Below are 19,283 nucleotides of genomic sequence, written 5' to 3' on the forward strand. Positions count from 1 at the left end.
CTCTTTAATTTTCATGCCTCTTTGTGTTACATGAAGGACTTCAGGCAGCCAGGATATGGGTAGAATTCCTAGGTGTTGGTTCTGGCTGAGGATGTGGCAGGGCTGGGAGGTAGGAGGTGTTCTGCACAGGTGCTAGGTTCAGCAAACCCCTGCTGGAGCCTGAGAACCAGTAAGAAGTAAAGGGTTCCTGAGCCCCACAGCCTGGCATATCTGAAATTGAACAGTTGGGCTGGAGATGACTTTCACCAGGAGTCACTTGTGCAGCATATAAAATGCCTGCTTGGGGACTGGCGAGCCCATTCAGGGACGTTATTTTCTAGACTCCCGAGGCTTTACATATATGAGGCTGCCTCATTGCTGAGAGGCCTTCTACATGATTAAGAGAATGGACACGTTCCCCATCTCAGTTTCAGGCCCGGATGAGCTGCTTGCCACCTGTGTGCCTTCTGGAAGTTACTTTTACTTCCCTGTGCTCAGTGTCCTTGTCTGTAAAATAGAGATGACAGGGTTATCGTGAAAATTAAACAAGTTATAGACATAGACCTCTCAGAAGAGTGTTTGACACTTAAGGGTCAGTAAAGGTCGACTATTCTTATGTGAATAGGGGATGCCCAAGGCGTGGGGTAAAAATTGAAGTATGATACACCATTCAGCATATTTCAGGGGAAATTGTACTGAGTTTCTTAGGCTATGTGGTTTCAGGGAATGAATTAATTCCATGCATTTCTGTAGCCTCCTTAAATCCAAACAAAAGACCCACTGTAGCCTCATTTCTAGAGTCCCATCCATGGGTGGGTGGGTGAGGGGTAACCTGTGAAACAGGTGGAAGATCCAAGCCTATGGGACTCTTTCTAGGGCTTAGACCTCCAACCTCCCTGAGTCCTTTCCCAGTGGATTTTAAGCATCCTGAGCCCCTTTTAGGAGGAATGAGGAAAGGTGACACTTCCTTTCGACTGTTCTTCACTTTCCAGAGTCTCTTGGCCTCCCTTCCACAGGTCGAGGAGACATGGACATGTTGTACTGGGAATTTCTTGTCATCATTTAAGACCCTAGGGTGCAGTCCCAAGTTAGACATGACAGTGGCTTAAGTCTTCTCCCTGGTGCTGTTTTATTGCTAGGAATGTGCCGGCACAGCCAGTGGGCCCTTGGATAGTATAAATGGGAGTCCCAATAGTGGCAGAGAAGCCCCTGACCCCCGCAGGAATGTGTGGGTCTCCTGCTGGGACCTAGATACCCACCTGGGAATTTTGCTGTTGACTTTTTAATGCAGCTGGGGGCCAGCCACTTCTGCTCACCTTGCCCGGCTTCCTAGCCGAACACTGATGACCTGGCTTGTTCTCCAACCTGTACATTAGGGAGGGGGCAGTGTAAGAACCTGGCCTTTGTCACTGAACCCTGGCTCTGCCATCACTCATTGATTTTGAAAAATCATCAAACTTCAGGAATGCTCCATTTTCCACCTGGCAAGTGTGAGTGAGTGATAATTCTTGCTGCCTAGGGTGGTTTTGAGGAGTGAATTAATGGACTTATATGTAAAACCATTTAGTTGATGTGATGCATGTCAAAACACTGAGACAGGCGTGCAGATGTGTCTCGATACAAGGTAGCTTTGTATCGAGATACAAGATGCTGTGGCACTGGGGACTTGGGATCCCCCCGAATCCCTGACCATATCTGCATAGCGTTGCTGGCACATGCGCTCCCTTTAGGGTCTGCGGCCTCCTTCAGATTCTCAGGAGATCTGAACATTAAGAACCACAGCTCCAGAACAGGGCTTCTCAGTCTCATCGCTGGTGACATTTGGGACTGGATCTTTCTTTGTGGTGGAACTGTCCTGTGCATTTTAGGATGTTCAGCACCATCTCTGGCCTCTGCCCAGGAGGTGTCATAAGCATCCTTCTCTCCCTTCACAGTTGTGACAACCAAAAATATCTCCGGACTTGGGCAACTGTTCCCTGGGGCGGGGGGTGGGGGGCAGGCGGAATTGTCCCCAGTTGAGAACAACTGCTTTAGATGTTCTGACAGGTCTGGGATATAACTTCTTTTGTTATGTTCACCTCTGTGTTATCTTTTTCCTTTTTTGCACATAGAATATTTTTTATTTATAGTCAGTAGATGCAGGTTAAGTGGGTTGCCTTCCTACCTGTGCACATTTACGGCTGGGGCAGATCTTGAGGTGGGTGTCTAAGAGCACTTTCAATGCCTCTCTAAACATCTCTGTCTTGAGCATTGGGTATTTATTTATGTGGCTATGTTTGGGTGACTCCTGTCCTTATATAGTAGATCCAGAACTCCCAGTCTCCCAGGCTGGCCCCAGAGTGCTGGTTTCATGTGAGGCATGACTAAGTGTTTCAAGGGGAGAAAAGGCTTGTTCTATCAAATAGGCTGGGCAGAAACTCAGGCCACCAGAGCAGGTGGTGAGATGTTCTGAGATGTTCTTCCCCAAACACACCTCTGAACCTAGGTTTCCCAAGCATGCTTGGCCTTGGAACACTTATCTTTGTACCGCACCTGGGACACCTTGAAGTCCTCAAAGACACACTCCGGTGTTATTACAGACCTTCCACAATGTCATCTGAGTCCCAGGGTCTGGTGTCACTGAAGAGATTGGCTGCTCGGCTTTAGACCTCTGTGCAGACTTACCGTGTTCTTAAATCACACCTCTCTCAACCCAGTTCCCCCTCCCTAACCCTGCAGCCTTTCAAGGTTGCTGGCAGAATGCAGAAAACCCAAGTAAAGGAGGTGACAATCAGACTACCACTTACCTCCATGTGCTTTAATTTCCTTTTGCTTTACTCTGTGTGTCTCCTGGGGTGGATTTGGCACGGAATTGGTATATATACACTCCCAGCCCCTTGTTTTTTCCCTCTTGTATTTGTAAAATGATCTGTGTTGGTTTGGGGCGTTGGCATTGGTTGATTAAAATAAAGAGCATCACCAAACATCCTTGACATACAGTGTAACATTTTACTTAAAAAATTGTTTGAGCCCAACATGGTGGTGCACACCTATAATACCAGCTACTCAGGAGGCTGAAGGCGGTTTGCAAGTTTGAGGTCAGCCTGGGCAACTTAGCAAGACCCTGTTTCAAAATAAAAATTAAGAAGCTGGGAGTGTGGCTCAGTGCTAGAGCTTTTGTCTGGCATGTGTGATGCCGTGGGTTCAACCCCTAGTACCACCCCCCCCCCACAAATAAAAGGTCGATTGCTTAAATTGGTGCCCCCTCTGGGTGTGGTGGGGATTAGTGACTATTTCACAGCAGGAAGGGCTAAGGCAGCTATACTGATGTGCCTTCTGCCGTCCCAGAGCAGGCTAGGCCCTACCCTGGGTTCACACTAAGCATCATTACTCTTCCTGGATCTCCCAGATCCACATGTTGCAAAGCTCTGTGTGATAAGGGGACAGACCCTGAAAAAGATGAATTGTCCCAGTGCTGTTATCCTTGCCACAGCGTCTTAGACTCCATCCTAAATCTCCCCCTTATTCCCTCCTTCTCTCTCTCTCTCTCTCTCTCTCTCTTTTTTTTCCTGCAAGGTTCTGCCACCCTTCACCACTGGCAGCAGCTGGCCCAGCCTCACCTTGGGGGCATCCTGGACCCCCGGCCCGGTGTGGTCACCAAGGGCTTCCGGACACTGGATGTTGACCTGGATGAAGTGTACTGCCTTAACGACTTTGAAGAAGATGACACAGGTGACCACATCTCTCTCCCGGGCCTAGCTACCTCCACGCCAGTTCAGCACCCAGAGACCTCAGGTGAGAGGTCCCGAGCACACGTGACTGTCTCAGGCAGCAGAAGTTACCCGAGCCGGCCTCAGGCTTCCCCAGAGGAGATGCAGGAGATGCCAGCAGCCACGGAGGAGGAGGAGGAGGAGGAGGAGGGGTCTGGTGAGGGCACCACAATAAGTCCTGTAAACCTGGCACCTTTACCAGAGGCAGAGTTCTGGGCCATTCTCACTTCTGTTCCGGGCATCATCTGTAGTGGCTCTTTGTCTGTAGCTTCCGCTCGTCTGTGTGGGTGACAATTAAAGCATTCCCATTGTGCCGTTCTGTTTTTTAATACAGAGTCTCATGCCTCCTTTTTGTAACAAATGGGCGTAGCCCCTGCCCATCTTGGAGGTGCAGGGATTTTTAAATGGGAGCAGGAGAGGCTGCTAAAAAGAAGTGGGTTATTGGCCTCCCAAGAACATCGGGACCCTTCTTCCTGTTATAGGTGTCACCCCATGTCTGAGGGGCAGATTCTAGAGTGATTTCCCGACTGAACGGGGCTGACCTGGGCAGTGCTAGGGGAATTGTGAGTTCTGGGTCATTCTGAAAGCAAATGACAGAATCTGTTACCTGTGGGTTGCACTGAGATAAAGAGAAGCCCAGAAAACTTTCAGGATTCCAGACAACACTTGATAGACCAGCCTTTTGACTTTAATTACTTCAATGAAGGCATATATGTCACTTTCTTTCTAGCTTACACATATTCAAAGTGGAATTTTTCAAAGTGATTAACCAAATAAACCCTAACAGAATGTCATTAAATTCTTCCAGAGGTCTCTAGATGAAACTAGAAAAGACATTGAGCTGATCTTGCCTCCCCACTCCCCTACCCCAGTCTCTGAAGGTGAGACTGAGTTTGTAGAATGACCCACATCTCAGTTGCCCCTAGAATGGGAAGCTTTCTACTCAGGGCCCTGAGAGCATGGGTCTGTGGTCACCATATGCCCCAGATAGTTACCCTTTACTCTTCCTGGATCTCCCAGATCCACATGCTGCAAAGCTCTGTGTGATAAGGGGACAGACACTGAAAAGGTGCTGTCATCCTTGTAACATTTCTGAGTCACCACGTTTGAAGGAAGGACATTCATCTTTGTGATTCACAATTTTCATCTGCAGAGACTCCAACACTCCCCACAAAAACACAAGGCAGGAAGGAACCAAGGTTCTTGGTGGTGTCTCCCATCCCTTGGCTAATTTCTGGTAACTGTGGTCAAGAGACTTGATTTGGGCCTGACTTTTCTTTTTCCTTTGTTGTCAACTTCCAAGGAGCCATAGGTAAAGCTGAGAGTTATTTAGCATTTAGATTTATTTATGGTTTGATTTTTTTTAAAGCAATTAAGTTACCAGATTAAGTTTGTGCAAAAATGAAGATGCTTATCTATGTAGTATCTACACAGTCAACAAAGAGCAACTTTGTTATCCATCCTACCCCTGTCATAGTGGCCATCTGGCAGGCAGGTGTCCTTGAAGAACAGTGTCTGAGTGACTTGTGCTGAAAGGGTAGACAGTGCCCTCCCCACAGCTTTACAGGTAGAAAGTGAATCCAGGAAGTTCAAGGACCACCACTAGGTGCATCTTCGAGAAGTTGAACAGAAGCTATCATGTTGACAAACAACTTCTCTTGGAGGACAGAGGGAGAGAGGGAACTGGTGATGGGACTAAAGTCCCAACCATAAGCACTGGCTTACGTAAAAAGGAAGGGAGCAGCTCCTGGTGGAAAGGAGCCAGGAAACTAGTCATGAGGACTAAAAAGTCACCATAAGCAATGACCGTTCTTCCTAGGCCCTCCTTACTGAAACCTGCAGCAAATCCATCCCAGCAATGTTATTTGAGGTGAGGCATGCACAATTACAGTTGAAACTATAGAAGGGTCAGGCTCAAGATATGTGAATTCAAAAAGGAATTATCTGGGTGGCTAAAAATAATTTAGGGACAGTCTCATTGTTTGAATGACCTAGAGTTCTTTTGAGCTTGTTTTCCTGATAAGACCCATCTCTAAAAGCTCATCAGAGGGGGAAGGATGTACTCTGACTTGGCTCTTTTTTTCTCTGTTGGGAATGACAGAACCATTTTGATGTTTGGAATGCGGGAAGCATTTTACTCTGTACATAAATCATCCTCAAGGCTCCAAGTGACTCTCTGTATACAACCAGTGAGTCACAGGCAGACAGATAAGCCTCGGTGGGAAGACTTGGGGCATCCTCTGTTTGGGGATTTGTATCCAGCTGGTCTGGTCTCTGCTTTGGTCCATCATCCACACTTAGCCACAGTCCTGGGATCCGCCATTCTGTCTAGGAAAATTTCATAGGGAGAAATTTTAAAAACAAGTTGATTAATCTTTTTCCTTAACAACTGGTGTGATGGGCAAACTGGGAAGATTTGTATATTAGACACTTTCGTCTAGAGCCTGCTGCCCCACATTGGGGGTGGGGGGAGTTTTGAGCACTGAAAAAATTTTATTAATATATTTTTAATGTGTTATTTGAAGTATCACTTGGTGATTTTTTAAAAAATCCAATGTTTTTAAAAGGATCCATGTTATTGTATTGTAAATAATTTAGATGATTAAAATGGATTGTTTTAAACAATATTTAGATTATAGTTTTACTTTATTTCAGTGACATGTTTTTTGTTCTAATTCATATAGAAAATGCCCTTGATTAGAAACAGTCCATATCTTGTCCTGACAGTGTTCTGTATTCTCGATTTTTATGGTAGGGAAGAGCCTCTATGTGGCAGATGATTAAGAGTTAAGTTCACACAGTTACATCAGTAGTTGGCTGGTCGGATGGACCATTCAGGTGAATTATCTTGGATGCCTTGATCCTTAAAGGTGAAGAAAGTGTGGGATTAAAGCTATGCCCACAGAAGACGTTGCAGGTCAGTCTATTCAGCATTTATACACATGGAGCCCATTTTACCTGGAGAAACGAATCATGCAGACCGTGGCATCTGATCTGGTAGTGAGTGACCCTGCAATGGAGATGTGTCATAACTGGGGCTGAGATCCTGAAGTTGGTATTGGAAGGCGGTCACACTTGGTCAAAACAGGCCTTGAGAATTTCCCTAAGTCTCCAACACCTGGCCACCAGAGGTGAGAACCAAGAATCAGCTTTCGTCACATCTTTGTTTTATGCATAGGTCCATGCATAGGTCCAAATTCCGTTCAGGAGCAGTTACAGAGTGTGGGAAAAGGAGCCAGACAGAAAGTTCTGGCAGCCATGTGTTCCTATAGCTTTATCACAGGGCAGGGGCCAGTTGCAGTACACCTTCATCAGCTTGTATCCTGTCTTGCTTTCAGTCTCACTCATGTCCACAGAAGTGGGTCCAGATAAGCTCGTGAAGGTAAGGTGGCCCAGGGACCCAGCAGAACCAGACAGAAAAGGCTGGTACACTGGTTGACAGGCCTTCAGATGTCTATGGTGTAGGGAAGTTCCTTCCCAGTGTCTTGTGGGAGGAAGCGCTTTTTGATCCAGCCTGGCTCTACTGCAGTCTGCCCCCACCCACCCACATCAGGACCTGCGAAGGAAGCCCCTGTGCTCTTGCATCAGCGTGAATGGGAAGCCAGAGCGGAGAAAGCCAACTGTAGCCTGGAAGTCGAATAATGAAGAAGGAGAGAATTGAAAACCAACAGCATAGAGTCAGCCCTGCTTAGAACTTCCAGAGCAGAGCGCACTTGCTAAAAGCAGTTTCTTTAGGGTGTCCTTACCTGGGAGAACCACAGAAGGTCCCTCCAGAGTCCAGAGGCTCCCACATGGGTGCTGACTGGTGGGCATCAGCTCTTGACTCTTCTTACATGGAGGGGCCTTTGTGGAAGCACTCGCCTGTCAGGGTTCAGTGCGAGGGAGGAGTGCCCTCTTGGACTGGCTTTGAAGACGCTAGCCGGAAAGGTCTCCAGACAGCTCAGCCAGGCGAGCTCCCCTGCTTATTGGTGTCAGCCACAGAAAGAAGGACAAAAAGACAGAGGGCATGCAGGTCAGCTTGTTGACATCCAAAGGATCCATGGAGATTTTTGTACTTGCCCTTTTAACATTTTAACAGCATTCTAAAAAAAATCTCTTCTCTAGATGATACCCCAGGGGCATTTGAGAGATTTTCTGGCCCTCTGCACAATGCTGTGAAATTGTTCACCTCTTAAATCACATACTTTTTAGATGAAAGACAGTAGATAGCTTGGTGTGGAGTAGGATGACTAGACTGTTAATGTTGCAGGAACCAAGAATAAGTTGTACAGAAACTGGAAAAAGATTCTATGTTGATGAGGTTTAAAATCTCCATGTGCCTGACTAGCAGGGGCCCTGGAGTTTCCTCTGAGTTATAGGACCAGATCAGGGCTGTGTCCAAGAAATGTTTGAGAAACAGAGAAGAGTTACCTGGCCCATGTGAGGCCTGGAACGCAAGGGCTTAAAAAGTATCATTATATAGTTGTATAGTACTTTTTAGTTTAAAGTGACTTTTTAATCTTATTTTTTTTTAAAGTGATGAGCCACTTTATCTGAACCCACTCTTCATAATATCCCCCACTCCAAGGGAAATGCAGTTGAAACCACATTGATCACTCTTACCATATCGGTATTAATGATGGATTGTTGGGCACATGAGAGTTTATGGAAGTTTTTGTGTATGAATTCATCATGGAACTTTTTTTCCCCCAGAAAAATTCATAGGCAGAGTTATATAATGAAGTGGCAGGAAAATCTTTAAAGCATTTTTCTATGCCCTGGTATTTTAGTCTTTTAGGCAGAAATTCTAAGGCATTGCTTTGCCTTTTTTGTTGGGGGGGAGAGGTTAATGGAAAGGGAGCTATTTCTCATGTAGCTGACAGGCAGGGAGATATCCTTCTTCTCCCCTCCTCTCCCCCTTAAGCAAAATTCAAAATTCATTACAAGCCAAGCATTTTAAAAAGATGTACTGATATTCTTAGGGCTTAGTTCAAGCCATGCCTTTACGTTGGGTTGACAGTGGCTTTTACTGACAGTAGCTTTGTTTTTGCTTGGATGGAAAAGCCTGGCCCCTGGGTGCCACCCCTGATGTGGCAGCTACTGGAATAACCGGTGCAGGGAGGAGCGTATACGTATGTTGGTTATGAATTTATAGAAATTACAAAGACCCAAGTCCTGACAACAGCTTCAACACTACATGGTCAGGTTAAGAAAAGGAAAAAAGCTCAAGGTCATTTCCTTCATTTCATATAAGTTGGTCCTTTCCATGAAGAGTGGGGAAGAGAAAATAGAAGGCCTCCGTGCACCACAAAGACAGGGTCCCTTTTTCTTGTCCAAGATTTTGAGATGCATTTGAAAAGAAATTTGCACTGCAGGTGTTTTTAGAAATTATTTATGTGCCTTTAAAAAAAGTGGTTTGGGTGCATGGCATGGCCAGTATTTCTCCATCTCAAAGACCTCTCTTGAAGCAGCTGGGTGTGTGCTGCATCTCCCTAGAGACACACCCAGTGAAGTTGCTCTCTTCCATAACTCTGTGTCTCATGGCAGGGCTCTTTTAAGGACTAGATTCTGTGTTGGCTTTTAGAGAGCAAAAAACTTTTGTTGAACCTAGCACGTTTCAAATTTGCCCTTCCCAGAGGATGGGAGGGGAGCGCCACTGGGACTGATTAAAATGTATGAGTCAATGTGTTTTGTGGGCAAGCAGATGGAGTCGTCCTTCAGCCATTGTGGAGATTCTGGGCCCACCAGAGCACCCCAGCCTTGTGTGTGTTCCTCTCCTCTGTTTTGGGCTGTAGAGAGACAGTGGGCTTTCTAGCCTGAGTCTTCAGGAGGCCTGATTGCTCCACAAGGCAGCAGCCATCCAGATTTATATGGCAACTCTACTGCTGTGTTACTACCACTGGTGGCAGCCAAAGAATCCCAGTTACTCAGTTCTCCAGTCAGGACCAGGCATCATGGAGCATGGGCAGTCAGCACCACTTACTCCAGGCAGAAAACGCACCAGGGTTGCATCAGAGAACAGGAGAGAAGGGTGACTCTCAGCCGTAGAAAGCCCTCAGTGTGTGTACCTGCTGCTCACCAAAATCGCGTGCTTATGTGTGATGTGTTTTCAGAAGAAAAAACCTGCAAGCTAACTACCTATAGTTTGCCAGCGTAGAAGAGTTTGAATAATCGAGGATTAATTGAGTTAAAAACTTACCAGATTCTGTATCAGCATCAGAATTCAGGGAGAGGAAAAGCAATTGAATTTAAGAAAAGTCTGGGGCTCTTTATTGGTAAATGTAAATTAATACATTTTAATCTCTGCACATTAATTGCATCTCAGCCTTTTGACTGAGATCAAGTGTAATACCTCCTTCATCCACTGTAGCACCCAGAAGCCTTCTTGTCAGGTTGAGAGAGAGGAAGAATTTAAGTAGAGAAAGCATTAATTCTAAGAAGTCCTGTCCTTCGTGTCCCCAAAGTGAGTAGCATGAGATGAACCCACATTACCATTTTCTAAAAAGAACTTGTTTAGAGGGGCAGGGGCTTTGGTGTGTGAAATAGTCTTGGTGACTTCCAGAGTGAACCCTCACCCTGAGCCCCTGCTGCCTGCCAAGAAGAAGGTTTTACTTGTCTCTTGGTTTGGGAATCTTCTCTCTTCCTGCACCCAGGGTTGTAGCAAGCATCCCTTTGCTTCTCTGTGGCAAGCACGAGGAGCTCCGGCAAGCCCATCCCCAGGTGACTCACTGTCTCTGTGTTGTGTCATCCCAAGAAAGGGAGGTGCAGCAGCGGCCAGGCCATCCATGATGACACGGGAGAGCTCCCGCATCCAGGCATCCCAGTGGTATTTTGGAGGGGCCGAATCTCCCGCTTTGGCACTTTTGACCCTCGTTGATCTTCCTTGATCTTCTAAAGCTATCCATTGCTCTGGGGAGTGGTGACTTCTGAATTTTTAGCAGCCTTTTCTTATCCCCAAAACCCATTTGTTTAAGATGGGTTTTGCTTCTGTTGATGCAACTGTATCTCTAAAACATCCTTATACTACCTGTTGTGATCAAAGATCTAATACTTAATGGGGTGGAGGAGAAAGTGTGCATTTGTGACCTTTTCATTTGATATTCTGGCCATGTGTTTCAATGGGGGTACATTTCTAATGTTAAATTCAGCCTTGCCTTATTTGATTTTTTTTTTTAATGTTCTCTCTCTTTCAACTGTTTTGTCTTAATTCTACCTGTTGACTGCTTTTCCCCCCTCTCCTTCCTGAATAACCCATCATCCCTGATATTTGGGATGGCTTTTCCAGGCCTTCTGCTGCTTCTGTTTCTAGACCTTATTGCAGCAAGAGAATCGTGATTGTTCGGTTGCCTTCTCTTCATAGCTTCGTCCATTTTTGTTTGGCTTGCAGCAATTTCTCGGTTATCTGAGTTCCTGAACCATTGCATTTATTGCTTGAGGAACAAAGATTCATAAAGGCTATTTTAAATTTTTTTATTTTTCCCTCTCCCTCCCATTTGCCTGGAGCTCCCAGTGGCTGTGGGGCTGATTGCCGTGCCAGGGGCCATGGGAGCCTCTTTTGACACACAGAGCCCGACCAGACCACAGTTGGGGCCCAGCAGTCTTGCCTTGCTCCTCTGGCCCCGCTCACCATTTTTGTGTTTTGGCTTTGTCCTCACTTCCTTCAATGTATGTGCCTCCCATTTTTTTTTTTTTTGGTTATCATTTGTTGTTTGTTTCATCTGGTTCCTGGTTTTCTTTTATGACACAGTCAGCTGTGTGTGGATCTGTAGGGTTTGGGGCACCAATCAGTTTGTTTGCCTTTTTCTTTTTTTTTTTTTGTCAAACCCGAGAGAAAACGTCCCATAAGGAGCTAGAAGTTTCTAGTTCACAGCCTTTGGAATCTTCCTGGCCTTTGACTCCTCATGGCCTCTGAGATCCTAATCCGTTTTCTCCCAGGAGGTCTCTGGGGGGCTGAGCTGCTGCAGGGGCATAGGTGGGTGGGGAGGGTCGGGGGGATCATCCCAGGACATCATTGTGCATGCTTTTTGGTGCAGCCTCTTTTTTTCTTTTTCTTTTTTTCCCCTAATGCTTGAGTTATGAATGAGGATGACCTCTACAATCATGATGTCTCATAACTACTTGTTCCTTCACCAGCTTTCTGATGCATGGTCTTAATACCTGTGATTTTACTTTGCTCCAGACCACAATCTTCAGCCGCCTCAACAACAACCTGTTAGAACATTAAAAGGAAATAAATTGAGGAACCCTTGTTGCTCTCTCGACTTCACTTGAAATCAGACATCCTAGAAATGGCAAGAAAGGAGCCAGGGGGAGGTGTCAAGGAGGGAGCAGTGATGCCACTTGCACCACTGTGTGTCAGACACTTCTTGGAGCTGGGGCACCCCAGAGGGCCCTGATCTCTGGAACTCTTGCCAGGTTGCTATTGAGGCTGCTGAGATCGCCACCTCCCACCATGTCAATCACAGGTGGACAGTAGTGGAGCCAGCTTCCCGCGCCCCTTTTTGTGTGAGCAGAAAAGGGAGCACCACAAGCCTTGCCTAACTGCCAGGTGCCAAGTGCCTCTCCCCGCCCGCTCCATCCCCTCCCCTGGGCCAAGTTTTGGCACCTGTTTGCCCATGTAAAGCAACAAAAGAAGAAAGCAGATCCTGACCTCTGTGGAGGAAAACCAAATTTACCCCCAAGGCCCATTAGTACCTCCCCCTGGAACTGGATCCACTACTGGCCCAGGAATATGATGAGGAACCCTGTCTGGATTGGGCCGGAAGCTGGGATCCAATGTTCTGCAGACCAGTGCTCAAAAATGTGGTCATTTTTTGAGGGACCACCTTCCTCACCCAGATCCAGTTAACAAGGTAGCTCATCACTTCTTGCATCTGCTCAGGGCTGTGCTGGAGTTTTGTTTTTACCGTGGTATACTTGGATGCAAGGAATATGTTTTGTTCCCCGATTTAGCGCACCACCCTGGGAAGTGCATGTCACAGACCAACTCCACCTTCACCTTCACCACCTGTCGCATCCTGCATCCTTCAGACGAGCTCACGCGGGTCACACCAAGGTAAGGGTCCCTGGCCCCTGGTGGGCAGAGGTGGGGTGAACCCGGGCACTCCCTTTCCTGCAAGGCTTCCTATGGAGCAAAGTGAGGTCAAGGAGCTCATTCAAAAGCCAACTCTAGCCAGCTTGAGCATTTTAGGAGCATTTATAGTCACCTGTGCTGAGTCAGATCTTTGCTTTTGAATTGAAGCTCCTGTTGATTCAGATGCAGCACAGGTGGAGAAACCTCAACCCACCTTTCATTGCCCTTTTCTTGGCCCTAGAATGTATTCTCAGCCCCTTCCTTAACAGGCGAACAATTGATATCCAACAGACCTGCAGCCAAATCTGCTGGATGTTTGCCCCAGAGCTTGCCAGTAGAGCATGGCGTTCTTTCATGGTGGAGTTACGGAGCTCTGTGGAAGCCCTTGTACCTCTGGAACAGGCCCCAGGAACCATGCGCCACAGCCAGACTATAATGACCCAAATGATAAAAAGGAGTCTCCAAGACCAAGCCAGAGCCCAGCATGGTCAATTCCTTCTGGTGCAGCATCTGGCAAGAGGCCTTGTATGTCGTGGGTTGGTCTGTTTGGCTTGATCAGCTGCACAACTTCCCTCCACACCTTCCAGTGAAAGGGAAAGTGGTCTCCCCAACATAGCAGAATGCCCCCCTGAGCCATTCCCTCTGTGGTACAATCAAGCAAGATCCTGAGGTTTATGGAAGGTAAGGCTGAAAGGGAGGGAGGTGAGAAGGGCCAGCTTGGAGGGAGCAGCCACCCCCAGGAGCACCTTAAACTATGAATAATTCTCCACAGGTCATGTGAGGAGGACCACGAAGCAGCCCTGTGCCCCGCTGAGCTGAGAGGAGATGTAGGGCAGAGAGTCTGAGCCCACGGGCGAGGCAGGGGGTGAGCACACGGCCAGCAGTGCCTGCCCTGGCAGGTCACATGGAAAGAGCTGTGTGTGCACGCGTGGCCGCCACTAACCTGGGGACTTAGGCTTGGATGTGTCTCTGTGGTTGTGCCTGGCTAACAGAGCCTTGACCGTCCACACCCCTAACCCTCTAAACTGCCCCAGCAAGTCGAGTGCCAGTGCTAATACAGGCCTAACCCGAAGGTCTCATCCTGTGGATCTCGAAATTTTAGTTCTGTCTTCTCCATCTCCCCTCTGGCCCAGAAGAACCTGGTTTTCCCATCCTGTGGCTCTGTGTTTGGAAGAGACTGTCTTTAAAGCCGCAGAACTCAGCTCCCCAGTGAAGGCTGGTGCAGGGCAACTAGATGCCCTTTCTGACTACAGCCTCAGGATGCAGACTGCACCCAAGTGGATCTTCATCTGGAAGACCACCCAGCTATGTCCCAGACCAGGAAAACCATAGGAAGTCAGGAGTATGGAAGGGCTTTCTTACCAGAGTTGGAAGGAAAGGTAGCCAGAAACACAATTAAATTTCCCTGAGGATGGTCACACAAGGTTTTGAGTCTAGAATTTTTTTTTTTAAACCCTGTCTTAATGATACATCAATATTTGTAAAATTCTCCCTGTGCCTTTACAAAATCCACATTTTCAACCACAGGAATATGCCGTGGTTTCTAATCTCACATTTCTCAGAGTACTCCTGATCGGCCAGCTTACTCCCTCCTTAGCTTGTGGGAGATGGGCCTGTTCTATGGTCACTGCCCTTGCTGATTGGCCAGTGGTGAGGTCACCTGAGTGTGGAGCCACATGGTGTTTCCAGCCTGTATTTCCTGTTGAACTGTTTCCCCAGGAAGTGTCCCTTTGGTCACTCCAGGGACCTGCTCCAGAAGGGGTCCCCTACCTTCCCTTTCCGTGGTTGGTGCTCTGCCCGTGGTATTTGGTCCTCCCCTGGCCAGGCTGGGGACACTCACCTGACCTGCCTATGCCAAATCGGAGGGCAGGTCCCAGGAGACCTTTGGAAGGAGGTACTCCTTTGCCCTTGGCTGCTCATTCAGAAGCAGGGCAGGGCTCGTGCCTATTTGCGCCCCCCAATCCCTGGAGCAGCTGTTAAAAATCAGTCTTCCTTGTTTTCATAAGCAGACAGAAAAGCCTTTCCCCCTGCTTCCCCTCCCGTAGACTTCTTTGTCCTAGTGGCTGTTGCAGCTGGACCCCAGCTGCTGGGCCCCTAGGGGTCCTCAGCATGACACTGAGTGAAGGAAGAGTCTTTCAGCTTTCCTTTAGTCACTCGGGGGCCTGAAGCTGGGAAACTCTGTAGATGAAGGTCCCATAATACAGGGCATGGCTTCCTTCCACTGACCTCATAACTCCGCTCATCAAAATGGGTTTGGACAGCATGTGAAGGTGGTGAGGGGCAGCAAGGTGCAGAGGAGAGAGCACTGTCCTGGTGTTCAGGAGGCTGAGGTGCTCGCCACCTGGCCTTGGCCCACCCCTGGGGCCATTTTTGCTGTTTCCAAAATAAGCCGTTGTATCCCGTAGTTCTGGTTAGTGTCTTGCCTGAGGGAGAAGTAGGGATTAGGAGGGAACACTGGAATTTGAGTGGATTTGGTGGGGGAGGAAGGCCTCTTTGCCAATCAACTTCTTTCCCCATCTGAGAGCATTGGGGTCACTCAGACTTTAAATCTGGGATTATCCACTTAATACCCAGGCGTGACTAAGAAGCCACCTAACCTTGGAGGCTGTTTCTTGGTCTGCAAGGGGAACAGTTACACCACCCACCAGAGGAGAGCAAAGGGAATCACAGGCACCTTCCATCAACTCATACCAGGGCCCTACTTAAGGGATTCCCAAGCCTCCATGAGTGAGAGGAAGGAACAGATGTGGACAGAGGTGTCTGGGGCTCCCATTGCAGGGAGTCCTCCTATTATATCCCAGGTCCACCTTGTGGAATGACCACTGACCCTTCCCATGGTGCTCACGGGCATTTCTGATGGGTCACCACCTGTTGTCTTTACTTTTCAGCCTTAACTCGGCCCCGACTCCAGCTTGTGGCAGCACTAGCCACTTGAAGTCCACACCAGTGGCCACGCCGTGCACTCCACGGAGACTGAGCCTGGCCGAGTCCTTCACTAACATCCGGGAGTCCACGACCACCATGAGCACATCCCTGGGGCTGGTGTGGCTGCTAAAGGAGCGGGGCATTTCTGCGGCTGTGTATGACCCACAGAGCTGGGACAGGGCCGCCCGGGGCTCCCTCCTGCACTCCTACACTCCCAAGATGGCCGTGATCCCCTCTACCCCTCCGAACTCGCCTATGCAGACACCCACGTCCTCCCCGCCCTCCTTTGAGTTCAAGTGCACGAGCCCTCCCTACGACAACTTCCTGGCTTCCAAGCCAGCCAGCTCCATCCTGAGGGAGGTGAGAGAAAAGAAGAACGTCAGGAGCAGCGAGAGCCAGACAGACGTGTCCGTCTCCAACCTCAACCTCGTGGACAAAGTCAGGAGGTTTGGGGTGGCCAAAGTGGTGAACTCAGGGCGAGCCCATGTCCCCACCTTGACTGAAGATCAGGGACCTCTCCTCTGTGGGCCCCCGGGGCCAGCACAAGCCCTTGTTCCTGGAGGCCTGGTACCTGAGGGCCTGCCTCTCGGATGTCCCACCGTCACCAGTGCCATCGGTGGACTGCAGCTCAATAGTGGCATCCGACGGAATCGTAGCTTCCCCACCATGGTGGGATCCAGCATGCAGATGAAAGCCCCCGTGACTCTCACCTCGGGCATCTTGATGGGTGCTAAGCTCCCCAAACAAACTAGCTTGCGGTGAGGTTGGGGGGCCTGTGCCCCGGAGGAGATGGGCATTCTCCACCCTGTTCCCTGCCTCCCCTTCCCCCTGCAGTGCACTCTCCCCCTCTTCCCGTCCCTGTCCACCTCCTGAGCTAGACAAATCAACCTTGTGCCTAACGGGGGAAGAGTGGAACTTTGTAAAAAGTGTGTACATAGGACTTGGAGACCTTGTGTCTGCCCCGCCCTTTCTTCCAGTTCCACAGGAAGTGTCCCTGCGCTGTCCTCTGGTGAGGACTTTACCTGTGGAGTCCGGGAATGGTGGTGTCCTTTCTTCTTTCCTTTTGAGAAGCACTGAAACTCCCAAGTGTGTTCTTATCCCATGGATAGGAACCAGTGAATCCGGTGTCTGACAGCTCCCCACCGCACCCCACGGGCTGTCAAGCGGCCCAGGTCATAATGCATCTGGCGCCCCGGGGGTCCTTGGATGCCTCGCCCACCCGAAGAGCCTAAGGGGCCTCCATCCTGGCCACACGCACCTGGCTGTAGCTTTTCACAATCGAGAGCTTTTCTTTCTTTTACGGGTGGCCCAGCTTCTTCAAGACCGTCACTACTCTGCCTCAGTGGACAGTTGTTTTCCTTTTCTAGGTGTGATCTTTTCTTTTCATGCCTTCAACTTGAAGTCATCCTGTGTTTTGTAATCAGCTGTCAGACCACAAGGCTGACCCGGAAGAGAATGTATTCACACTCCCACCGCTTTGTTCAGCAGTCCCTCTGTGTTCTGTGTGACGTTTTGTTTTATTTTTTCCATTTTTTTTTTTTTTATACATGCAGGGAAGCAATGGTACCGGCAGTGTCTGTTGTCTGTTTGGTTCCATGACACCAAAATGCAAATTTCAAACACACCGAGTTGCTAATGAGAGAGCAGCTTATTTCTGGGACCCAGTGTCACAAGCAGGTTGATTGAAGGCCAGACCCAAGACAACTCTAACAGCAGGACTGAGGAAAGGGGATAGGAAAAAGGGTTCTTCAAGAAAATTTTCAACAGTAAAGGTAAAGGAGAAGAAACCCAGCTAAACCGTACCCATCTGGTCAGGACAGGAATCGGGCATCGGCCTTCGGCTGGCTCAAGCCCTCGCTCTGAAATGGGCAACCCACTTTTACTCATGGGGTCGCCATTCAGTGCCCACACATTTGCCCTCTTGTTTCAAAACAGGATGGTCACAATGAGATAGTTTCTTCCCCCCAAAGCCCTTTGTCTCCTTGTGCCTCCTTTTGTGCTTAGGGAGAGATTAGAGGTGCTTATGAAAAGAACCACAAGCCAACAAGAGAGCCTGGTCTTGTTGCTGTAGCCGAGTAAGTTGTGAACTTTTATTTATTACCCGTGTGTGCCGTATTTTAAGCAAATACCCTTCCAGCTCCAGTCTGTGTGTCTGTGGCATTGCAATCCAAGCAGATAATTTATTTATTCTAATCTGGGAACACTGCCCACCAAGGTGTTCCATGACCACCTGTTCCGGATATTTGTGGAAGGATAATATCCTCTATACCTGAAATTGTCATCCTGTGCCCTCCCTCCCAGCTAAAGATGTGAGCTTCAGTTGAGTGAGTTTAACCTTATGTCCACCAAGGATTCTTTGAGGAAGTCCCGGTGGAGCAAGCTTCGGTCCCATGATTTCAAAACCACTTGTCCTCTGACTGTGAGAGCACTGGTTATGTTCTCAATTTCCCCTCACCCTAGTGTGTCCGTACTCTGCAAGTAACTTACACCTTTTTATTTGAATGTATTTTAAAGCAGTAGGTTGAATAACAAAGGAATATGAAAAACCATGGACTGATTGGACCACTTTATGTATTCAGAGAGGACCCACCCATCAGGAACACCAGTGTAAAAATGGGCAATTCAGAGGTTGCAGTATTTAGTATAGTAAATAAATTAAATGATCAACATTATACAACCACTACCAAAAAGTGAGTTGTAATGCATCAAAAAAATCAATAAAATTTTATTCGCGAACGAGTATCAATAAAATAAATTCAAATGATGGAAACCACCCTAGTTTTCTGACTAGTGTCTTGTCATCATCAAGGAGATGGGTTTCCTCAGACTTGAGGGTGTTCATCTCTTTTGGGGAAAGTGAAAGGCATGCACTGCCCGTGCTGCAATCGCCTCCCTTTCTTCCTACATGAGATATCTTATGATGAGACACTTTCCCAGTCAAAATCTGATTCCCCTCTCAGGGCTACACCCTGTTCCACTGTGCACACCCACCACAGTGCAAACAGTACAGATGGTCATGGAGTCAGTTCTAATCTTTCTCTATCACAGCACTGGAGTGAAAAACGCTTGCGTGTATGTGATTTCCCACATATGTGAGCACATCTGTGAAACCAGTTCCCAGACAAACATTACCAACTGCCTTCTGGGGAGTCGTGTTAAGAGACTTAAGAACCAAGAACAGTGGAGGCCCACCGAGGGGCAGTTGAGAGAAGAAGGAAAGGCTCGGATGCAACTTATTCTGCCACCTTGGTAGGTGAAGGCCATGAAACCCTGCCAGCGCTAGTGGGACATAGCACATAGATTAAAACCAGGTACCACCATTCGGTATTGGTGTGACCTTGGGCAAACCACTTGTCCTCTTTAGGCCCTCCCTTTTGAATCTGTGAAATGGGGATAGTAATCACACCTTTGGGTTAATTAGTTGAGAAAGTATTTTTTGAGCACTTATCATGTGCCAGATGTTTTAGGTACTAGAGGGACAGTGATGAACAAGAGGAGTCCTGCTGTCATGGAGTATGCAATCTACCGAATGGAGAAGGACAACACCCGACAGAATAAGAAGGGCTATGCAGAGAATT

The 19,283-nt window shown here is 48.0% G+C and overlaps 1 protein-coding gene across 11 annotated transcripts in view; it reads left to right on the forward strand.

Annotated features, from left to right (window-relative positions):
- Positions 1–18,478, forward strand: part of Trak1 (trafficking kinesin protein 1) — a 127,042-nt gene extending 108,564 nt beyond the window's left edge. For 5 of the 11 annotated variants that reach the window (XM_046436393.2, XM_058576616.1, XM_046436392.1 and 2 more), the window contains 3 exons: positions 3,535–3,885; positions 12,660–12,762; positions 15,669–18,478. In XM_046436393.2, the coding sequence (XP_046292349.1) occupies positions 3,535–3,885; positions 12,660–12,762; positions 15,669–16,467 (1,253 nt within the window). In that variant the 3' untranslated portion in view covers positions 16,468–18,478. Of the gene's footprint in view, positions 1–3,534; positions 3,886–12,659; positions 12,763–13,552; positions 13,646–15,668 lie in introns of all 11 variants that reach the window. The other 6 variants (XM_058576618.1, XM_058576622.1, XM_058576620.1 and 3 more) reach the window with 3 other exon arrangements.
- The last annotated feature ends 805 nt before the right edge of the window (positions 18,479–19,283 follow it).

This window comes from Marmota monax, unplaced genomic scaffold (genome assembly GCF_021218885.2).
Source record: "Marmota monax isolate L192 unplaced genomic scaffold, Marmota_monax_Labrador192_F-V1.1 WCK01_AAM20220418_F8-fsc00021, whole genome shotgun sequence".
Classification (NCBI taxonomy): domain Eukaryota; kingdom Metazoa; phylum Chordata; class Mammalia; order Rodentia; family Sciuridae; genus Marmota; species Marmota monax.